General features: G+C 29.6%; 1 protein-coding gene and 1 pseudogene across 11 annotated transcripts; one reads left to right on the forward strand and one right to left on the reverse strand.

Annotated features, from left to right (window-relative positions):
- The window catches only part of LOC149514585 (uncharacterized), an 80,270-nt pseudogene that overhangs the window by 41,383 nt on the left and 23,145 nt on the right, over positions 1–15,742 (reverse strand).
- LOC149514588 (GDSL esterase/lipase At5g45950-like) lies at positions 429–4,260 on the forward strand. Of its 11 annotated transcripts, XR_016328113.1 has the most exons (10): positions 431–851; positions 1,230–1,323; positions 1,493–1,551; positions 1,636–1,718; positions 2,399–2,459; positions 2,599–2,702; positions 2,783–2,866; positions 2,991–3,097; positions 3,709–3,835; positions 3,973–4,260. XR_016328113.1 is itself a non-coding variant. In XM_089744486.1 (9 exons), exons 6-9 carry the CDS (start codon positions 2,411–2,413, stop codon positions 4,143–4,145), a joined length of 453 nt encoding a protein of 150 aa, XP_089600612.1. In that variant the 5' UTR covers positions 429–715; positions 802–851; positions 1,196–1,323; positions 1,493–1,551; positions 1,636–1,718; positions 2,399–2,410; the 3' UTR covers positions 4,146–4,260. The 11 variants fall into 11 exon arrangements, 7 of the variants coding, with proteins under 7 accessions (XP_089600612.1, XP_089600613.1, XP_089600611.1 ...); XM_089744486.1 differs by lacking the exons at positions 2,783–2,866; positions 2,991–3,097 and having other exon boundaries at positions 429–715; positions 802–851; positions 1,196–1,323; XM_089744487.1 differs by lacking the exons at positions 2,783–2,866; positions 2,991–3,097 and having other exon boundaries at positions 429–715; positions 808–851; positions 1,196–1,323.

The raw sequence follows: 15,742 nt of genomic DNA on the forward strand, positions 1-15,742 counted from the left end.
TAAACGATATGAATATAAGAATTATTAGATGGATAATTGATAAATTAATCTTATATCACTTTTATCAAACATTTTATTAGTATGAACACTGCAGAGTACATATCAAATACATTAATTATTAATTTAACTCGAAATATAATTGAGTCAAAGAATTTGTGATATGAAATTTGAGTTTAACTTGAAGTAAAAAAAATATAATTTACGTTGGATTGAGTTTTAGTTTTAACTTTGATTTCTTATAAGTAATTAGCACAAAATTATGAATATATCATACAAATATCACAACAAAAAATATATAATTTTAATGACATCTCTTTTTTTACGGTTTGAGAAACCGCCGGAGCTATCCTTCAATACCCTCTATTGTCCTAACAAAAATGAAGCCACCATTAGGCACTGGTGATTTAAGTTCACTAATAGCCTCCAATAATAAGAAAGAAAAAGCTCTCCTGACAAAATAATTTTTTAATCGTCTCCCATTTGTCTCCTTTTGTTCTTCTCCCTTCTTTACCGATTGAAAAATTAGAAAATTCCACCGTAAATTTTGAAAATCAAAATCTCTCTCAAATTACTCTTCTCCAATACGATTTCAAGCTATTATCCATAATTTTTTAAAATCAAACCCTAACTTTTGAATCTCTGCTCTCACCATCATCATCGTCATCTTGCCTCATTCGATTCATCTTGTCACTGTCGACATCGTTTCTTCAGCGAGGTAATTTCGCCAAAATTACTCATTTTGTCACAGTCACGCTGTTTCTTCAGCCAGTTAGGTTCGCCAATTTTGATTTCCCTCTCTAGTTTCAGCTTGATCCGCGTCGTCTTCTCCGTTAACATCGTTTCCTAGCTAGGTACTTTCGCTAAAATCAATCTCACTCCCTTTTTTTATTTTGATTTTGTAATGAACCAAATGTCTAACTGTCCAAAGGGTTGCGTACATACTTTCGCCAAAATGAATTCGTTACGAATTTTGAATATCCCTAATTTTGGTGAATTGCGATTTGGAATTGACGGTCGAAAGGATGTAGCAATGAAACTTATTGGTAGATCGCTGTTAGTGATTCCATTCATGAGATTGTAGCTAGCGGCTAGGTTGTCTACATATGAAGAATTCAAGGCAGATTCACAAGTCACAACTTGTGTTATTTTTGTCCTACTTTTCTTTACGCGTTTATTTCCATCCACATTCATATAGGTATGCTAAGGGCTTCTAAATTTTTTACAAACAGTAGCTGAAACCAGATGCAACGCAGAACCAGTCTGCTAATGGGTTGATCACATTATCCTCAGGTGTAATTGCATGAGACAGCGTCTGCAGTTCTGGTATGACTTATTTTTGCTTCTCATTGCTGATCATTTTCCCTTGGTCCAAATGATTTATTCATCAGTTCTTTTGACATTTGATTTTTTGATGATAGATTCTTAAAATGTGCTAATATGTTAGTATTAGTATTTCTTTCTATAACTTGGGATTTGTGGATGTTGGATGTAGACTGTTGAAGGACAAAAGCGAAAGCTGGAGGAAAGTGAGCAATTGGTAAATCAAAGGAGGTAAGTAGTTGCTCCTGATTTGTGTTTTTTGCAATTGAATGTTTCTACTTGATGAATGTGTGCATTTTTTTCTTCCAATTTTAGGGATCTGATTGCCAAGTATAGAAGCTCTGTTGAAGACCTTGTGAAGACTGAACCATAGTTGCTTCTCACTATACTAAGCACAGGTAGGAAAATGCATACAAAACAATTTGACTTGAATATTGTTGATAAATAGTTGCAGTTTGCACTGTTTACTGTAACTATCAATTTAATTTCCAAATTGAGTTAGAATTGCTCATAAAGAATCTTGATACAAAGAGGCTATTTTGCATGAGCATGAGCTAGTTGCTTTTTGTGTACCCATTTCGTGTTTTGTGTAAAATAAGTAAAAGAGTGTATAGTTTTAATAACATACTGTCATAGAGTTTCAGTGAGGGCATATGGTTAAGTTGTTGTCTGGGAATGAATATGGGGAAAAACTATGTAAATTCTAGTATCTTGCACAAACACAAAGAAAGCAAAATGAATCTTGCCTCAAACAAATCTTTGGAATGTGGTTGCACTGATTAGAGTTCAACTTTGAAATGTGGTTGTCTTCCATTCATTTGCAGAACCTGCTCCCTTTAGAGCTTTATGTGAATCAAAGAGAAAGGATATAAATTCTTATTCTATTGTCATTGAAAACTCTTTAGCAAATTATTTCCAAGAAAAATTGCAAAGTTGTTCAATGCTGTTTTAGAGCTGTCGAGTTGATTTATATCTTACTTTGAAAGTTTGTTTCCATACATTTCAATTTTTTCTTGCTATGGTGACTCTTGTCATGTGCTGTAACTCTAATTATTCAATCAATATCTGTCTCTGACAGATACTCCCAGTTATGCTGGATGTTGGTACTAACAATCAAAGGCTACTTGAAGACCAGCTTTGTGAGTAAAATGTGTACTCAATTACTTTGTTCTTAAGAAGTTGTTACCTTTGCAGTGTGGACCATATGATATGATTGCTGTGACTTTGTTTTTTGACAGGTTGTTAGGATTTTTTTAACATATTCTTTTGGCTTGACAGATTTGGGATTAAGACAACCTAGGTTAGAAGGGGAAGAATATCTATCAATTGTTGATGAGTTCATGGAAGCAGTTTTCACAGGTTGGCCTAAGGCTATTGTACAGGTTTATTTCTTTCACAAGTGAGAATTTTGTGTTCTGCTTGGTTTATATCATGTTGTTTGTTTGATGGTTACACCATTCAGTTTGAGGATTTTCAAATTAAATGGGGCTTTGAAACTCTGGAATGCTATCGGAAAAGGTTTTGCATGTTTAATGATGATATACGGGTGAACTCTTGGTGCAACAACTCTCTACTTTTATGGACTAGATTAGTGTCTAGTGTAATGCAGATTGCTCTGAAATCACTACGAATGCCACCATTATTATAAAGTTGCGCTTAATATCTCTTAGGGAACTGCTGGAGTTACACTTGCTGGATTGTTAGGAACTGTAAGAGCACAAGGTTGATCATTGGCTGACTTTCCAAACCAAAAGATAGTTGTGGTGGGAGCTGGAAGGTACTTGAGTAACTTATAGATAAGGCTTTGGCTTTCAGCCATTCACCAAAATTTTTCAGCTGTTTCTCTATGCCCATTCCCTCTTGGCTTTATAAGTTAAAGTTTGATGTTATGCTTCACTTTTATAATGTAGTCTTCTATAAGTTATAGATGTTCTTTACATATATAGGTTTAAATGATCAATCACATTTGAGCCATACCTCTATTCTAACAAATTTTCGCTTATAGCCCTAAATTATTGCTTTTAGGATAATTAATGATTTTGCAATTGATGACCCAAGACAGGGAATGAGCCTAGAAAAGGAAAATTCTATTAATCTAGAATTTAATTTAGTTAATTCATGTAATTATCTTTAAAATATAACATTTAAAATGTGTGATTCAAATTTCAATATCTATGACCTCTTTAGTTCTTACTCATGTTGCAATCTCTTTTATAAAAAAAAATTCTATTTAACTAGAATTGAGAGTGAAATACTAAGTTTTGGTACTCTTTTACATCAGGAGCATCAAATATTAATTAACACGTTTTAACAAATATCAATAATTATTTTCCTAGCTGCCTTCTGCTGGTTTCACGTTTAATTTTCCATGTTGTTTGATTATTGCAGAGGATGCATAGGCTTGGAATTGCACGATTGGTCGTTGTTGGGGTCCCTCCATTGGGCTGCATGCCCCTTGTCAAGACTCTAATGGATTTATGTAGTTGGGATGTTGTGAACAACCCCAAAAAATATGGTAATTAGCTTTAATCAATCCTTCTTATTTCTTCTTCTTTATTTGGTTTCAAAATGCAAAAGAATGATATATATATATATATATATATATATCTATGTATATATTTATATTTCTGAAACCCCCAAAAAATTTGACAGGCTTGGCTGAAACTTCCAAAGGATGTTGTAGATCGGGGACAGTAGAGTATGGAGATACATGCAGAGGCATGAGCACAGGCGCTGATATGTCAAAATATGTATTCTGGGATGCTGTTCATCCAACAGAAAAAATGTATCCCTCAATGAACAGAAACTTGAGGAAGACAATTTAAGTCCAACATTTGTAATGAAATTATCAAGTTACGATGGTATCAAAAGTTTTCTACAACATTTATAAGTTGTAGTTTCAGAGACACTGAAAATAAAAAAGAATGAATTGTTTTCTAATTTTAGTGGGTACAACAATTATAAATGTGAAAATTATTTGAAACAAATAAAGTAGTATTTTTAATGGCAGTTTTAAGTGTCATTATGGTTCATTTAATAAATATAAAAAATTTGAATAAAATGTGATTTTTATCGACAATTGAAAATGTTTTTAAAAGTTTATATTACCTTATAACGGCAGTTTAAAGTGTCGAAAAAAATCATACTATAAAATTCATATGTATCTCTGACACCGGTGATTAAACAGCATAAAAGTTTTTACTAACACTCATTTTGTCGACTGTTAAAAACAACCGGCAATAGTAATAGCAGTATTTTTTTAGTTTTTTACTTCCGCCTAAAAATGCCAATAAAAATGACTTTTCTTTTGTTGAGCACAGGATATGGAAAAAAAAATAAATTCAATTAAATTTGCAATAAAACTATGTTTATGTATTATGATATTTGAATTAAATATAATTTGTTAATTAAAGTGATATTAAAAAAATTAAACTTACCAATAGTTTAATTATAAAGTCTACTTTCATATTTAAACGTGTTGTTAGTTTAAAATAAATATAATAATGTTTAATTTTATATTTAACTTAATTGACTCATATAATTTTTTAAAAATTTAAAATTTAAAATCTATATTTTATTTTTATTATTTTTAAATTGTGATTTTCTTCATATTAAATAATAAAATAATATCAAAACAATTAATTAATTCTTAATTTTAATATGTTGATGTAACTCCAAAATAAGAGTTAATTAATTACTTTGACATTATTATATTTTTTAATATAAAGAAGGTCACAATTTGAGAATAATAAAAGTGAAATGTAGATTTTAAAATTTAAAATTTAACTTTTTAAACTCTAGTTTGTTCTTTTGTGCAAGGAATGAAGATATAATCCATTTCTAGCATGACAAGTGCATTGAGAGATGCATTTTAAAAATTAAATTTCAAAGGATTTATTCTCTTACTGTCAACAAAGAGCAGCCAATTAAAGAATTTGGAAATTGGATCGGTTCAAACTTGGAGTTGGAGAATTCAGCTGTGTAGAAACCTGTTCAAATGGGAACTGGAATCACGGATCAAGTTAATGAACCTGTGACTCTCTGCCCCACAGTTCACAATAGGATCATATGGCAGCACACAGCAAATGGTGTTTTCAGCGCCAAATCTTTCAGAGAAGTTCTGAACACCATAACAGTTTCTAATTCAACCTATGAAAATACATTTGGAACGGTGTCGCACCCACCCGAAGTAGAAATTTTTTGCTGGAAGACTCTAAAAGCCGGTACCCCTGTCATTGATCTACTTCATAAAAGAAGATGCATGGTTAACGTGATGGACAAATGCTCATTCTACGAGGAACCAGAAACTATTGATCATCTCTTTCTGCTCTGCTCTTTTGCACGTCAAATCTGGTACAAATGCTGTCTTCAATGGAATATTAGCTGGTCTCTTTCAGGTCGATCAAATCCCTTTTTCTGTCTTGGAATACTCTTGTTGCAAGTAGTAACCAAATATTAGCTGTTCTATGCAATTCTATGGTCGATTTGGCTGGCTCGAAATGAGAAAATCTTCAAGCAAAAAACAGTTTCAATTGATCAAGTTATCAGTTGAATATGGGCTAGACTTGGTTGGTGGATGAAGGCAAAATATCCTAATCTGAATTTTTCAGACTTGAATTTCATGTACAACAGTCGAGACTTAACCATTCCGCTGCACCGAAGATATCCAAGGACGAACATTCATTGGTCTCCGCCAACATTTGGTGTCTGGAAAATTAATGTTGATGGATCTGCTGCTGGTAAACCAGGTCCTGCAGGTATTGGTGGAGTAATTCGTAATAGCAAAGGAGAAGTTCTGCTTATGTTCTCAAAAAGCATTGGCGTTAAAGACTCTAATCTTGCAGAGCTGATGGCGGTAATAGAAGCTCTTTCAATAATGGTAAGTTCGAACATTGACTCTATTCCAGAATTGATCATCGAAAACGACTGTCAAGTAGTCACAGCATGGATTAACAAAGTATGCATCAATCTCTGGAAGTGCAATGATCTTCTCAGCAAGTTGTATAACTCTATTCTAGAGTGAGAAAAGTTTCTTTTGTCCATATTTACAGAGAGGCCAGTCACTTTGTAGATTTGTTGGCCAAATTGGGTGTTTTTAGAAGAAATAATTTTGTAGTATGGTTGTAATTTTTGTTTATTAAAAATAAATATCTTTTACTGTTCAAACAAACTTTAAAATTTATCTTTCACTTTTAGTATTTTCAAATTATGACTTTTTTATATTAAAAAAACGTAATAATATCAAAATAATTAACTAACTGTTAATTTGAATTTACACCGATATCTCAAAATTAAAATAATTTTGCTAATTGTTGCTTAATTTTCTTCCTACAATTACTTGAATAACTGGCAAACTCAAATTTCTTTTCATTGACACCCAAGGACCATTGACTTTGGGATATAGATTAAAAGTCAATTTGGATTTCATCATACTGCCAGTAGATTGAATCCAACTAAATTGGCCACCCATTAAGAAGTTTCGATTTCAGTGCGGTAGCGGCATTCTCACCGTGCCAAGGTTTAGTGATCCATCGAAGGGGAAATTTACTAGTGGCTAACTGATATTGGTTTTTTTCACTTTTACCCTTAAACCATAAGAAGCTTATAAAAGTCATTCGTCCTAATTCAATAAATATTCTTTTTTATTTAAGCATGTAAGCCTGCAAAGATTGGAAGACTTTTGTGAATGGAAGGTTTCTTCTTTTTATTTTTTATTTTGATTTTTTGTTTAAAATTATGGAATATATACATTTATTATTATTTAATTTAATATAATAGATAAATTTTACTATAATAAACTAATAAATAATAAATTATTATATAATAAATTAATAAATAAATAAATTTTAATAGTCTAAAAAATTTTTGGAGATTATTTTATTAATTAACAAGTATCTACAAAAAATAATAAAAAAATATTATTTGACATATTAATATTATTTTTATTAATTTTTAATCATTTATTAATAAAATTATTATTTGAAATAAAAATAATTTATTAATTTATTAAATTTATAAATATTAAATAATTTACATTTTAAATTAATATTTTTAATGACATTTTTCTTTTCGTTACAATTTAACTCATCATTACCGCTATGTTTATATCTAAACACATATTTTTATCATTAATTTTAATATTACCGCTACAATAACTAATCTCACTTTCATCACTATCTTTAATTTAACTTAAACCAATTTTATTAAATGACCCCTAAAATTGGGTCTAATTCAAAATTTGCCTTGAGCCTTTGAAATTGATTTTTACGTTTTCAGCAATATTACTCTCTTCTTTCTCTCTATAATCCAGTGTGGACCGTTCTAGACGTCGCCATCTGCTACTTACAAAATGAAGGGTCCGATTTGGGGAACCCATCTTACATAGACAGGACAAAGCATATTCAGATCCCCACAAATCCCACATGCAAAAGTTTCTTACCGGTGCCTGCCTCTACCTGAACCATTCACCACCCAAACCAACGAAGAAAATGTTAAAAAAAAAAAAAAAATCCTTCAAAAGCCCATAAGCAAAATCAAGCAACTCGCACATCAACAACAAAACTACATATACAACTTGGCCAAGATTTAGGTTGAGATGTGTTTTAGATTTTTACTCTCTTATTAGTGATATAAAACCTTGGTTGACATTTTTGTGTTTTAAAGATATAAAAATATCTTTGATCATGTATAATTTTATTGAATTATTTTTTTATAAATTCACGATAAATTTTTATATTTATGTAATTGAATTTGCATAATTATATAAAATTTTATATCTGTTAAATAATGATTATATTTTTAATAATTAATGATGCTTTATATCTCTAAAAAATGAGTTTAGATGTATGCAAGTGTTCATGTTAATTACACATGTCAATGTAATTTCTTTTTATTTACAATTATATGGACACGTGGTGCATATATATAAAATTGTTTATGATGAAAAATTCTATAATCTATTTATAAAATGATTATTACAAAAACACCGATGAGGAAAACTATAAGAAATGGGAAATTCAATTTTTTTTTATAGTACGTGACTTTTGAACCAATGATTCGATAACTCAAAAGTCTAAGATTTGAATTTTTTGTTTTTTGTTTGTTTTCTTTCTCAATCATATAGAGGACTTTTAATGATACAAAAGAAATGAGTACAAGAGATTTGATATCTCTTTTTAAGTATTTTGTAATTTCAAATTGAGATCAACTTGTCCTCCTACTTCACTACCTTTACAATTGGCTATGGTTATTGCAATTTCTCGGTCAATTTGCACCATTGCTGGTGGAAAGAAGCTGTAGTAAGGTCGATAGTACATATTTAATCCGCTAGGTCCTAGCCCGACAGTTGAAACTTCAAAGCTTGCCTTTCACAAATAACAACATTATATATGAGCAACTGAAAAACAAATGATCATACAAAAGCATAAAATTAATGAAAATGGAGATGGTGTTATTTGTTGTTTAAGCTCACTTGATAAGCTAATGACTCGAGCTTGGGCAATTTATTATTGTAATAGATTAAATTGAATGGAGGATGCTTGAATTTTGAGCTTGAACACATTGAAGTACTGTGCCACACCAAGCCCTCTTTTTGGGAGATTTTTAGGCCTTTGCTTCTGGGAAGATCTACCAATATTGCTTCCAGTTCCACCACCACTGCTAGTATTACTATTGCTACACCTTTGGGTTTAATGTTCTTAAGCCATTGTTTTCACTAGCTTCCATATATATGTAAACACAAGCTTTCACAAGAAAAAAGTGGAAGAAAAATCCAAGAATATAAAGCTTTAGACCTAAATCTTATAAACTTGTCAGAAACAAGATGCTAGCAATCCCAACCCTGGTATTCAAGCATTTCACTATTTATATGTGCACTTTTTTTTGTGTGTTTCCATTCTTTTCAAGAAGAAAAAACAGATGAAAAGAGATTTATAGAGAGAGGAAATCTTTGAAATCAAGAAACAAGGATTTTCAAATAAAAAAATTAAGGATAACAAGAGGAAATTCTAGAGAAAATATACAAGAAGAAGCAACAAAGTTTAGAAAAAGATACCAAAATCTCACAAATATTGGAGGTCAAGAGAAGACACCCATGAGCCTAGCCAAGTTTTCGGCTAAAATAATGAAAAGAGAGTGGAAAGAGAAGATCACTGTGTCTGAGAGGTTTCAGATTTTCTCTCAAAGGCCTTGTTTGTCTGAGGGATCCAAAAAATTATATACCAAAGTTGTACATTCAATTTTTTTTTTTTCAAAATTCAAAACCATGCAAATCTTTATCTTTGATATACATATATTTTTCTCTCATTTCTCGCCCAAGTCCTCGCTCCACACTTCCTCAGTTCATTCCTAGAGTCTTCAAGACCCTCTCTTTCAGCATTTTTTTTTTCTTTTATTTTTTTCTCTCTCAATTTATGTTTCAAAGTTCGAAAAGAAGCCGAGTTCCTAATGTCACCTTAGCTTTGTTTTGTTTTCATTTCGGGGTATCTTTTGCTGGCTTTGCGACTTTTGGACCTAAATGCGGTACCTTCACTTTGTTCCCCAACATATGCATGGAATTTACAACCTATTTTATGCCTTTCGGTTATATTTGGTGCACAAAATTATCATAAGATAGAATAATATAAGATTATAGACAAGATTAGATTAAATTATATTATCTTATGCTATGTTTGGTGTATGTAAGGATTAAAAATAAAATAAAGTATTATTTTACCATTTATCATATTTTTTATGTGTAAGATTAAGATTAGGATAGGATGATATTTTTTTTATTGATCAAAATTACCCTTTATATGCTAATTTTATTTTTATATAGTCGCAAGTGATATAATTTCTCAATTATCTTTTTTTAAAGATCATCTATCAATTAATTAAACATTGCCCAAATACCTTTTTAATTGTAAATTCCTTCAATAATTTTGACTTAGAAAAAATACTCATAATAAACAAATAGATACATCAAATAAATAATAAATAAATATAAATTCAAATAAAATTATATATTATTTTATATTAAAAAGCTTATAGCTTATAGTTTAAAAAATGTTAAAGTTTGAATTATATATTACTTGCTTGGCTACTTGTTGACAACAATAACAGAATGTTTTTTGACAAATAACAATAACAGAGTATCAAAGTTTGGGAAACAGTGAGGATATTTATGTGGAGAACAAAGGAGTTTTCTCCATTGATAGTGAAGAATATTTGGAGACTAGAGAAATTTTCAAATATTTGATAATTTAAATTTAAGGGTAAAATAGAAAATTCATTATTTAAAAATTATGATAAATTATTTAATCCTATGTATTGAAAACAATTTTCTATTTTTCTGAAAAATAGAGTTATCCTATTAATATGGGATATCTAATCCTTTCAATAATTTAATCCTTTTATTTAAGTGCATAATAAACATGTGATAGGATAATTAGTATCATATCTTTCAATTAATCTTATGTACAAACGTAACCTTCAAGTACATTGGTAGAAACGGATGGTTATACAAGCTAGAGAGCTTCTTGACCCTTCAAAATTTTAAAAACCTCAGTAAGGAGGTAGAGGTGGATGGTTATACAAGTTATTGGCTCCCCAAATTTTAAAAACAATCAAGTTCGTTAAGAGAATCAAATAATCTATAAGTTCTATTCTTCATGTGAATGCATTATATCAGTTTACTCAGTTAAATTAGCTAATAATACTCTGAAATCCGAATGATTTATTTGCAAAAGATTAATAAAAAAGTATGTAAAGATGTTTTTGGATAGCTAAATTCCATTAATGTACTAAAAGTCACACCAAGAATTTTGTTAGCTTAACTTTGCTTCAGCCTTTATGCTCATGGGTGTGTACTTATCTTATGCGTTATAGTTTAAGAGGAATTAAAATCATATAATTTTTTATTTATTTGTTATATCAATCAGTTATTACTTACAAACCCTTAAAATCAAGAGATTTATTATAAGATTAGGAAGCGTATATTTGTTACAATCACCATATCCATTTAACAAAAGTCAAATTGAGTTTCTAGTTTCTTCATAATACTCCAAATCTATAATCAAGTATCAAACTTTTTTTTCTTTTTTATTAACTGCAACTTCTCTCCATATAATTTTCACTTTTAATTCTATTTTATATTTTTCTCCTATTATAATGCAATTTTTTATTCAATAAAAAAGTTAGATTTGCATAACTTTTTAAAAGGTTAAAAAATTACTAACTTCTAATCTCAAAAGTCTAATTTTATTCTTTTAATGGTATATTTTATTTTTCTTGTTTTGATAAAAAAATATGTTATTTTGCAATTGGTTTATTTGTTTCTTTTTAAATCATTCACAATTTTAAGTAAAATGATTTATTTGATGTATTATGTTTCTTTGTACGAATCAATAAATTTATAATTTTGTAAGTTATTTTTAGTATATTTCTTGTATATATATTTATATTGATAATATGTATAGTAGGTTACATATAAAAAAAATTAAAATTCAGTATAATATTAATGGCAAAAGGGTAAAAAAAGCCCCTGAACTAAAATTCAATAATCATCTAAATCCTTATTATTATTATTATTATTGGCAATTAATTAAACCCTCAAACATCTTTTTTCATCAATTGCACTCTTATTGGAGAAAAATAGTTGACCTTTTCTGTCCAATCGAGGGCTTAATTGAATGAAAATAAATGTATAAGGATTTAATTTAGTGAAAATAAATATTTACTGATTCAATTGATTTGAAATATAAGATTTAAGGCCTGATTAATTGTAATAAAATATGATGAATAATTGATAAATTATTTTTTTAGAGGGCTTTTTTTTTACCCTTAAGCCAATATTGATTTATCCTCTCAAAATTAAATTACACTGACCAATTGGGTTTTACTTCTTTAAGAGTTTGGCAGTCAACGTTTTAGTTATATTCCCAGTCAATAATGTATTTCATATTTGAATAATAAATTAAAATTTTTTTAATTATATAATTAATTTAAAACTCAATAGTTTGATCTGAATTAACCTAAATTCGATGATCCAAACTTAGAAAACTTAAATATCAAATTTTAAAAAACTTTGAATTCAAAACAGTCTTTTTTTTTTTGTTAATTTGAATTTTAATCTTCTTAAAGTACTAAGTTTAAGTTGGGAATACAATCAATACATAGAGGTTGGATTGTTTTCATCTGCAATTTCCTTTTCCTAATAAGGATGTTGTTTGCATTTGGATTACTAAAAGTGGAGATGGAATTGATCGATTATTTTTTCTTAAGTTAGGCATAGATTTTCTTAATTTTAGTGATGGTTTGTTTTTTATTAGGTCTTTGAAATTACTTTCAATCTTTTACTTTTAATTTCCAATTTGGAGCAAAATGGAAGAATAAACCAGAAGTTAATTACAACAAACTTAAGTTTTAGGTAATTCTTTTTCATTTTCATATTTTTCCTTTTAGTTGCTTCTATAAACTTAAAAAATATTTTTATTTTTATGTTTACTTGGATCAATAGTGTGTTGCCATGGGGCATTCACATGAAAATTTTAATAAAATTATTCAATATTTTAATTTAATATTTGGCATACACATGGACTTTGACAAAACTTCAGATTTGGAGTTGCAGTCGATTGGAATATACTTTTCCAATCTCAATGGCTAAAGGTCTTCCACAGCTGAATGTGGTTTCATTGGTAGGTTTGCCTCAATTATAAGGAAGGAATGGAAATGACATTACACTCCCGCTGCCATCTTTACAAGTATTAAAAGTGGGAAATTGTCCACAATTGATTCCTTTTATCATTTTGGCTAAACTACAGGTAAGCCTATTTATTTATTTATTTTTATTCTTACAACTATGCTTGGTGAGAGAGTGGAAAGAGTGGGAGAATAGAAAGAGAGCGGAAAGAAAAAAATGAAAAATTAATCCTTTTAAATTTGGAGAAAAACATTCTTTTTTACTTAAATTAATCCTTTTAAATTTGGCGATAAACATTCTTTTTTACTTAAATAAATCCTTTCTTATAATTTTACTTCTAATCCTTTTTTTTTCTAGTTTTATCTATCTTTGGTACCAAACACTAACAAAGAAAATTAATTTTCTTTTCTATCATTTATTTTTGCTTTCCTCACCCTTACTTCCTCCCTTTATTTTTCTTCCTACCAATTAAATATAGTGTTAATGTTGTTCACTGAATTTTTTTTCTTGATAAACTGGTTTCTGAAGAAAAGTTCAAGTCCAAATGCTATAATCTTAATATTTATAAATTTTGAAATTTTCTAAAAATTTTCAATATTTTTATTTTTTTAAGTATTAAATTTACTTTCTAAATGATATGATTATAGGTGTTAGAATTTTGGGATATGAGAGAAAGAAAGCAATTATGCAACATGATAGTTCCTGAATTGGGACAAAAATTACTGAATATGAAATATTTAACCATCATTAATTTCTAAGAGTTATTTGACGGTGGATATAATATTTCAAGTTTGAGTGAACTAGTATTGTCTCATCTACCTGAATTGCGGGTAGCATGGAAAGATCCCATCTAAGTTGTCAACTTTCAATACCTCACTCAATTGGTTGCCTTTAGATGCGGAAGATTAAAATATATTTCATCACCAACCATCGCTTGGAATTTGTCACAATTGAGCTTTTTACACATTTGTAAGTGTGATGAATTGGAGCAAATTATTGAAAAGGATGTTCAAACTTCATCACAAGATCATCATCTCCAACCTGTATGCTTCCCTAATCTGACTCAAATACGGGTTGAGTCATGCAAAAACTTGAAAAGTCTCTTTCCAGTGAGTGTTGCTCATGGCCTTCCAAAACTGCAATCCTTAACTGTTTAGAACGTCTCCAAATTAGATCACGTAACTGAACAATCAGGAGATGAGGCAAATGGTAGTGAGGAAAAAGAGAAAGAGATACAGCTACCTCAATTGGGAACCTTAGATCTTGAAAGGCTACCAAACCTTGTGAGCTTCAGCCCTGTGGGTTATCATTTCGTATTCCCATCTTTGCAATCTTTATCTGTAAGAGGTTGTCCCAATATAACCACAAGCTTTGGTGTTGATTCGGAGGAATATGGGTATGCCAAAACAGAGGTACGCTACGCACCCAAACTCTCATTTTAAAAGTATCAAAAGCGGCCGTGCCATTTGTATAGCTGGACTCGGACAAGCTTATGAACAGAGAGGTTCATCTTTGGCACATTTTTCATGCTTTTATTTCCTCTTTTAGCTTTATTGATTATGCAATATTAATCTCGTCTGTTCAAGGGAACCTGTTATGGATTTCAATTGAAATTTGTCATCCATTTGTTTGTTTTAATTGCTAATGAAATTGAAAATGTAATTGGCCGGCAATATTAATTCCCAGTTCTATGGGGTGGCAATCTTTCTTATTGGGTTCATTCAATGGTCTTTGTTGCGTTATTGTTTCAATTTACTGAATTATACATCCTTCTTGTTCTTCACATGCCGTGCTTTAATTTGTTTTGCAGGCAATCTGGTCAATTGATGAAAATATAGTGGAAGAGTCTACTGGAGCTCAACAAATAACATGGCCAGTTGGTAGTTATATATGGTGGAGGTCTAGACAATGAAGTTGACAAAACACCTTTTTCAGAGGGAGATGAAGAAACGAATGTCAGTATGAGAAGATGCCAGTGAATGAAGCAGTTGCTAATTTGCTGCAGCATTTCACAAACCTTTGTCCCAACTTCATAGACTTGCAGCCAAATATTGCGATCATATTAGAATGCAAATTTCTATAAGGGTACATAAGACTACATTCCTGTTTATTTATGTCTTATTTTTATCAGCTAAAAGTTTATAGTTTGTTGCCCTTTCCACTAGCGGACTTGAAAACTAAGTTTCCCTAGTTGATGTTCTAGAGGTTGCTTTATTTAAAGATGGCAGATCTTACTGAGTTAAATACTTACTGGAATACTAACAAATAAAAACAATTAAGTTGATGGAAAATGTTGGACTGAATTGGTATGTGTATATATTTTAAGCTTATAAGTAGTCTAAGTGAGATTTAATCTTGATAATAGAAGTCAAAACTTAGAATCCCATATATATATTTTACTTTTTTTGGTGTAATTTTATCATTTTATTATATTTTTACGTAATTTTAATTATCTATAGATTAAAATAGAATATTCCATACAAAATTTATTTTTTTGTCATATACTGTTACTATGGAAAATATTTATATTTTATTTTAAAAAAATTTCAAGTAGGATAATATAAATCTGGAAAAAATAAATAGGACAATTTGATTTTTAGTTAAAAAATTTTGAATTTATAAAAATTTTGAAAATTTTTAAATTTATTTAGAAAACCAAAGTATATGTTTTGAACTTTTATTTTTATTTTAAAGGAGAATTGAACTTGAAATTTTTGTATGAGTTTTTCTTCTCGATTATCAGCC

This window comes from Durio zibethinus, chromosome 15, assembly GCF_047325235.1.
Source record: "Durio zibethinus cultivar Kanyao isolate XHJ-2024 chromosome 15, ASM4732523v1, whole genome shotgun sequence".
NCBI lineage: Eukaryota > Viridiplantae > Streptophyta > Magnoliopsida > Malvales > Malvaceae > Durio > Durio zibethinus.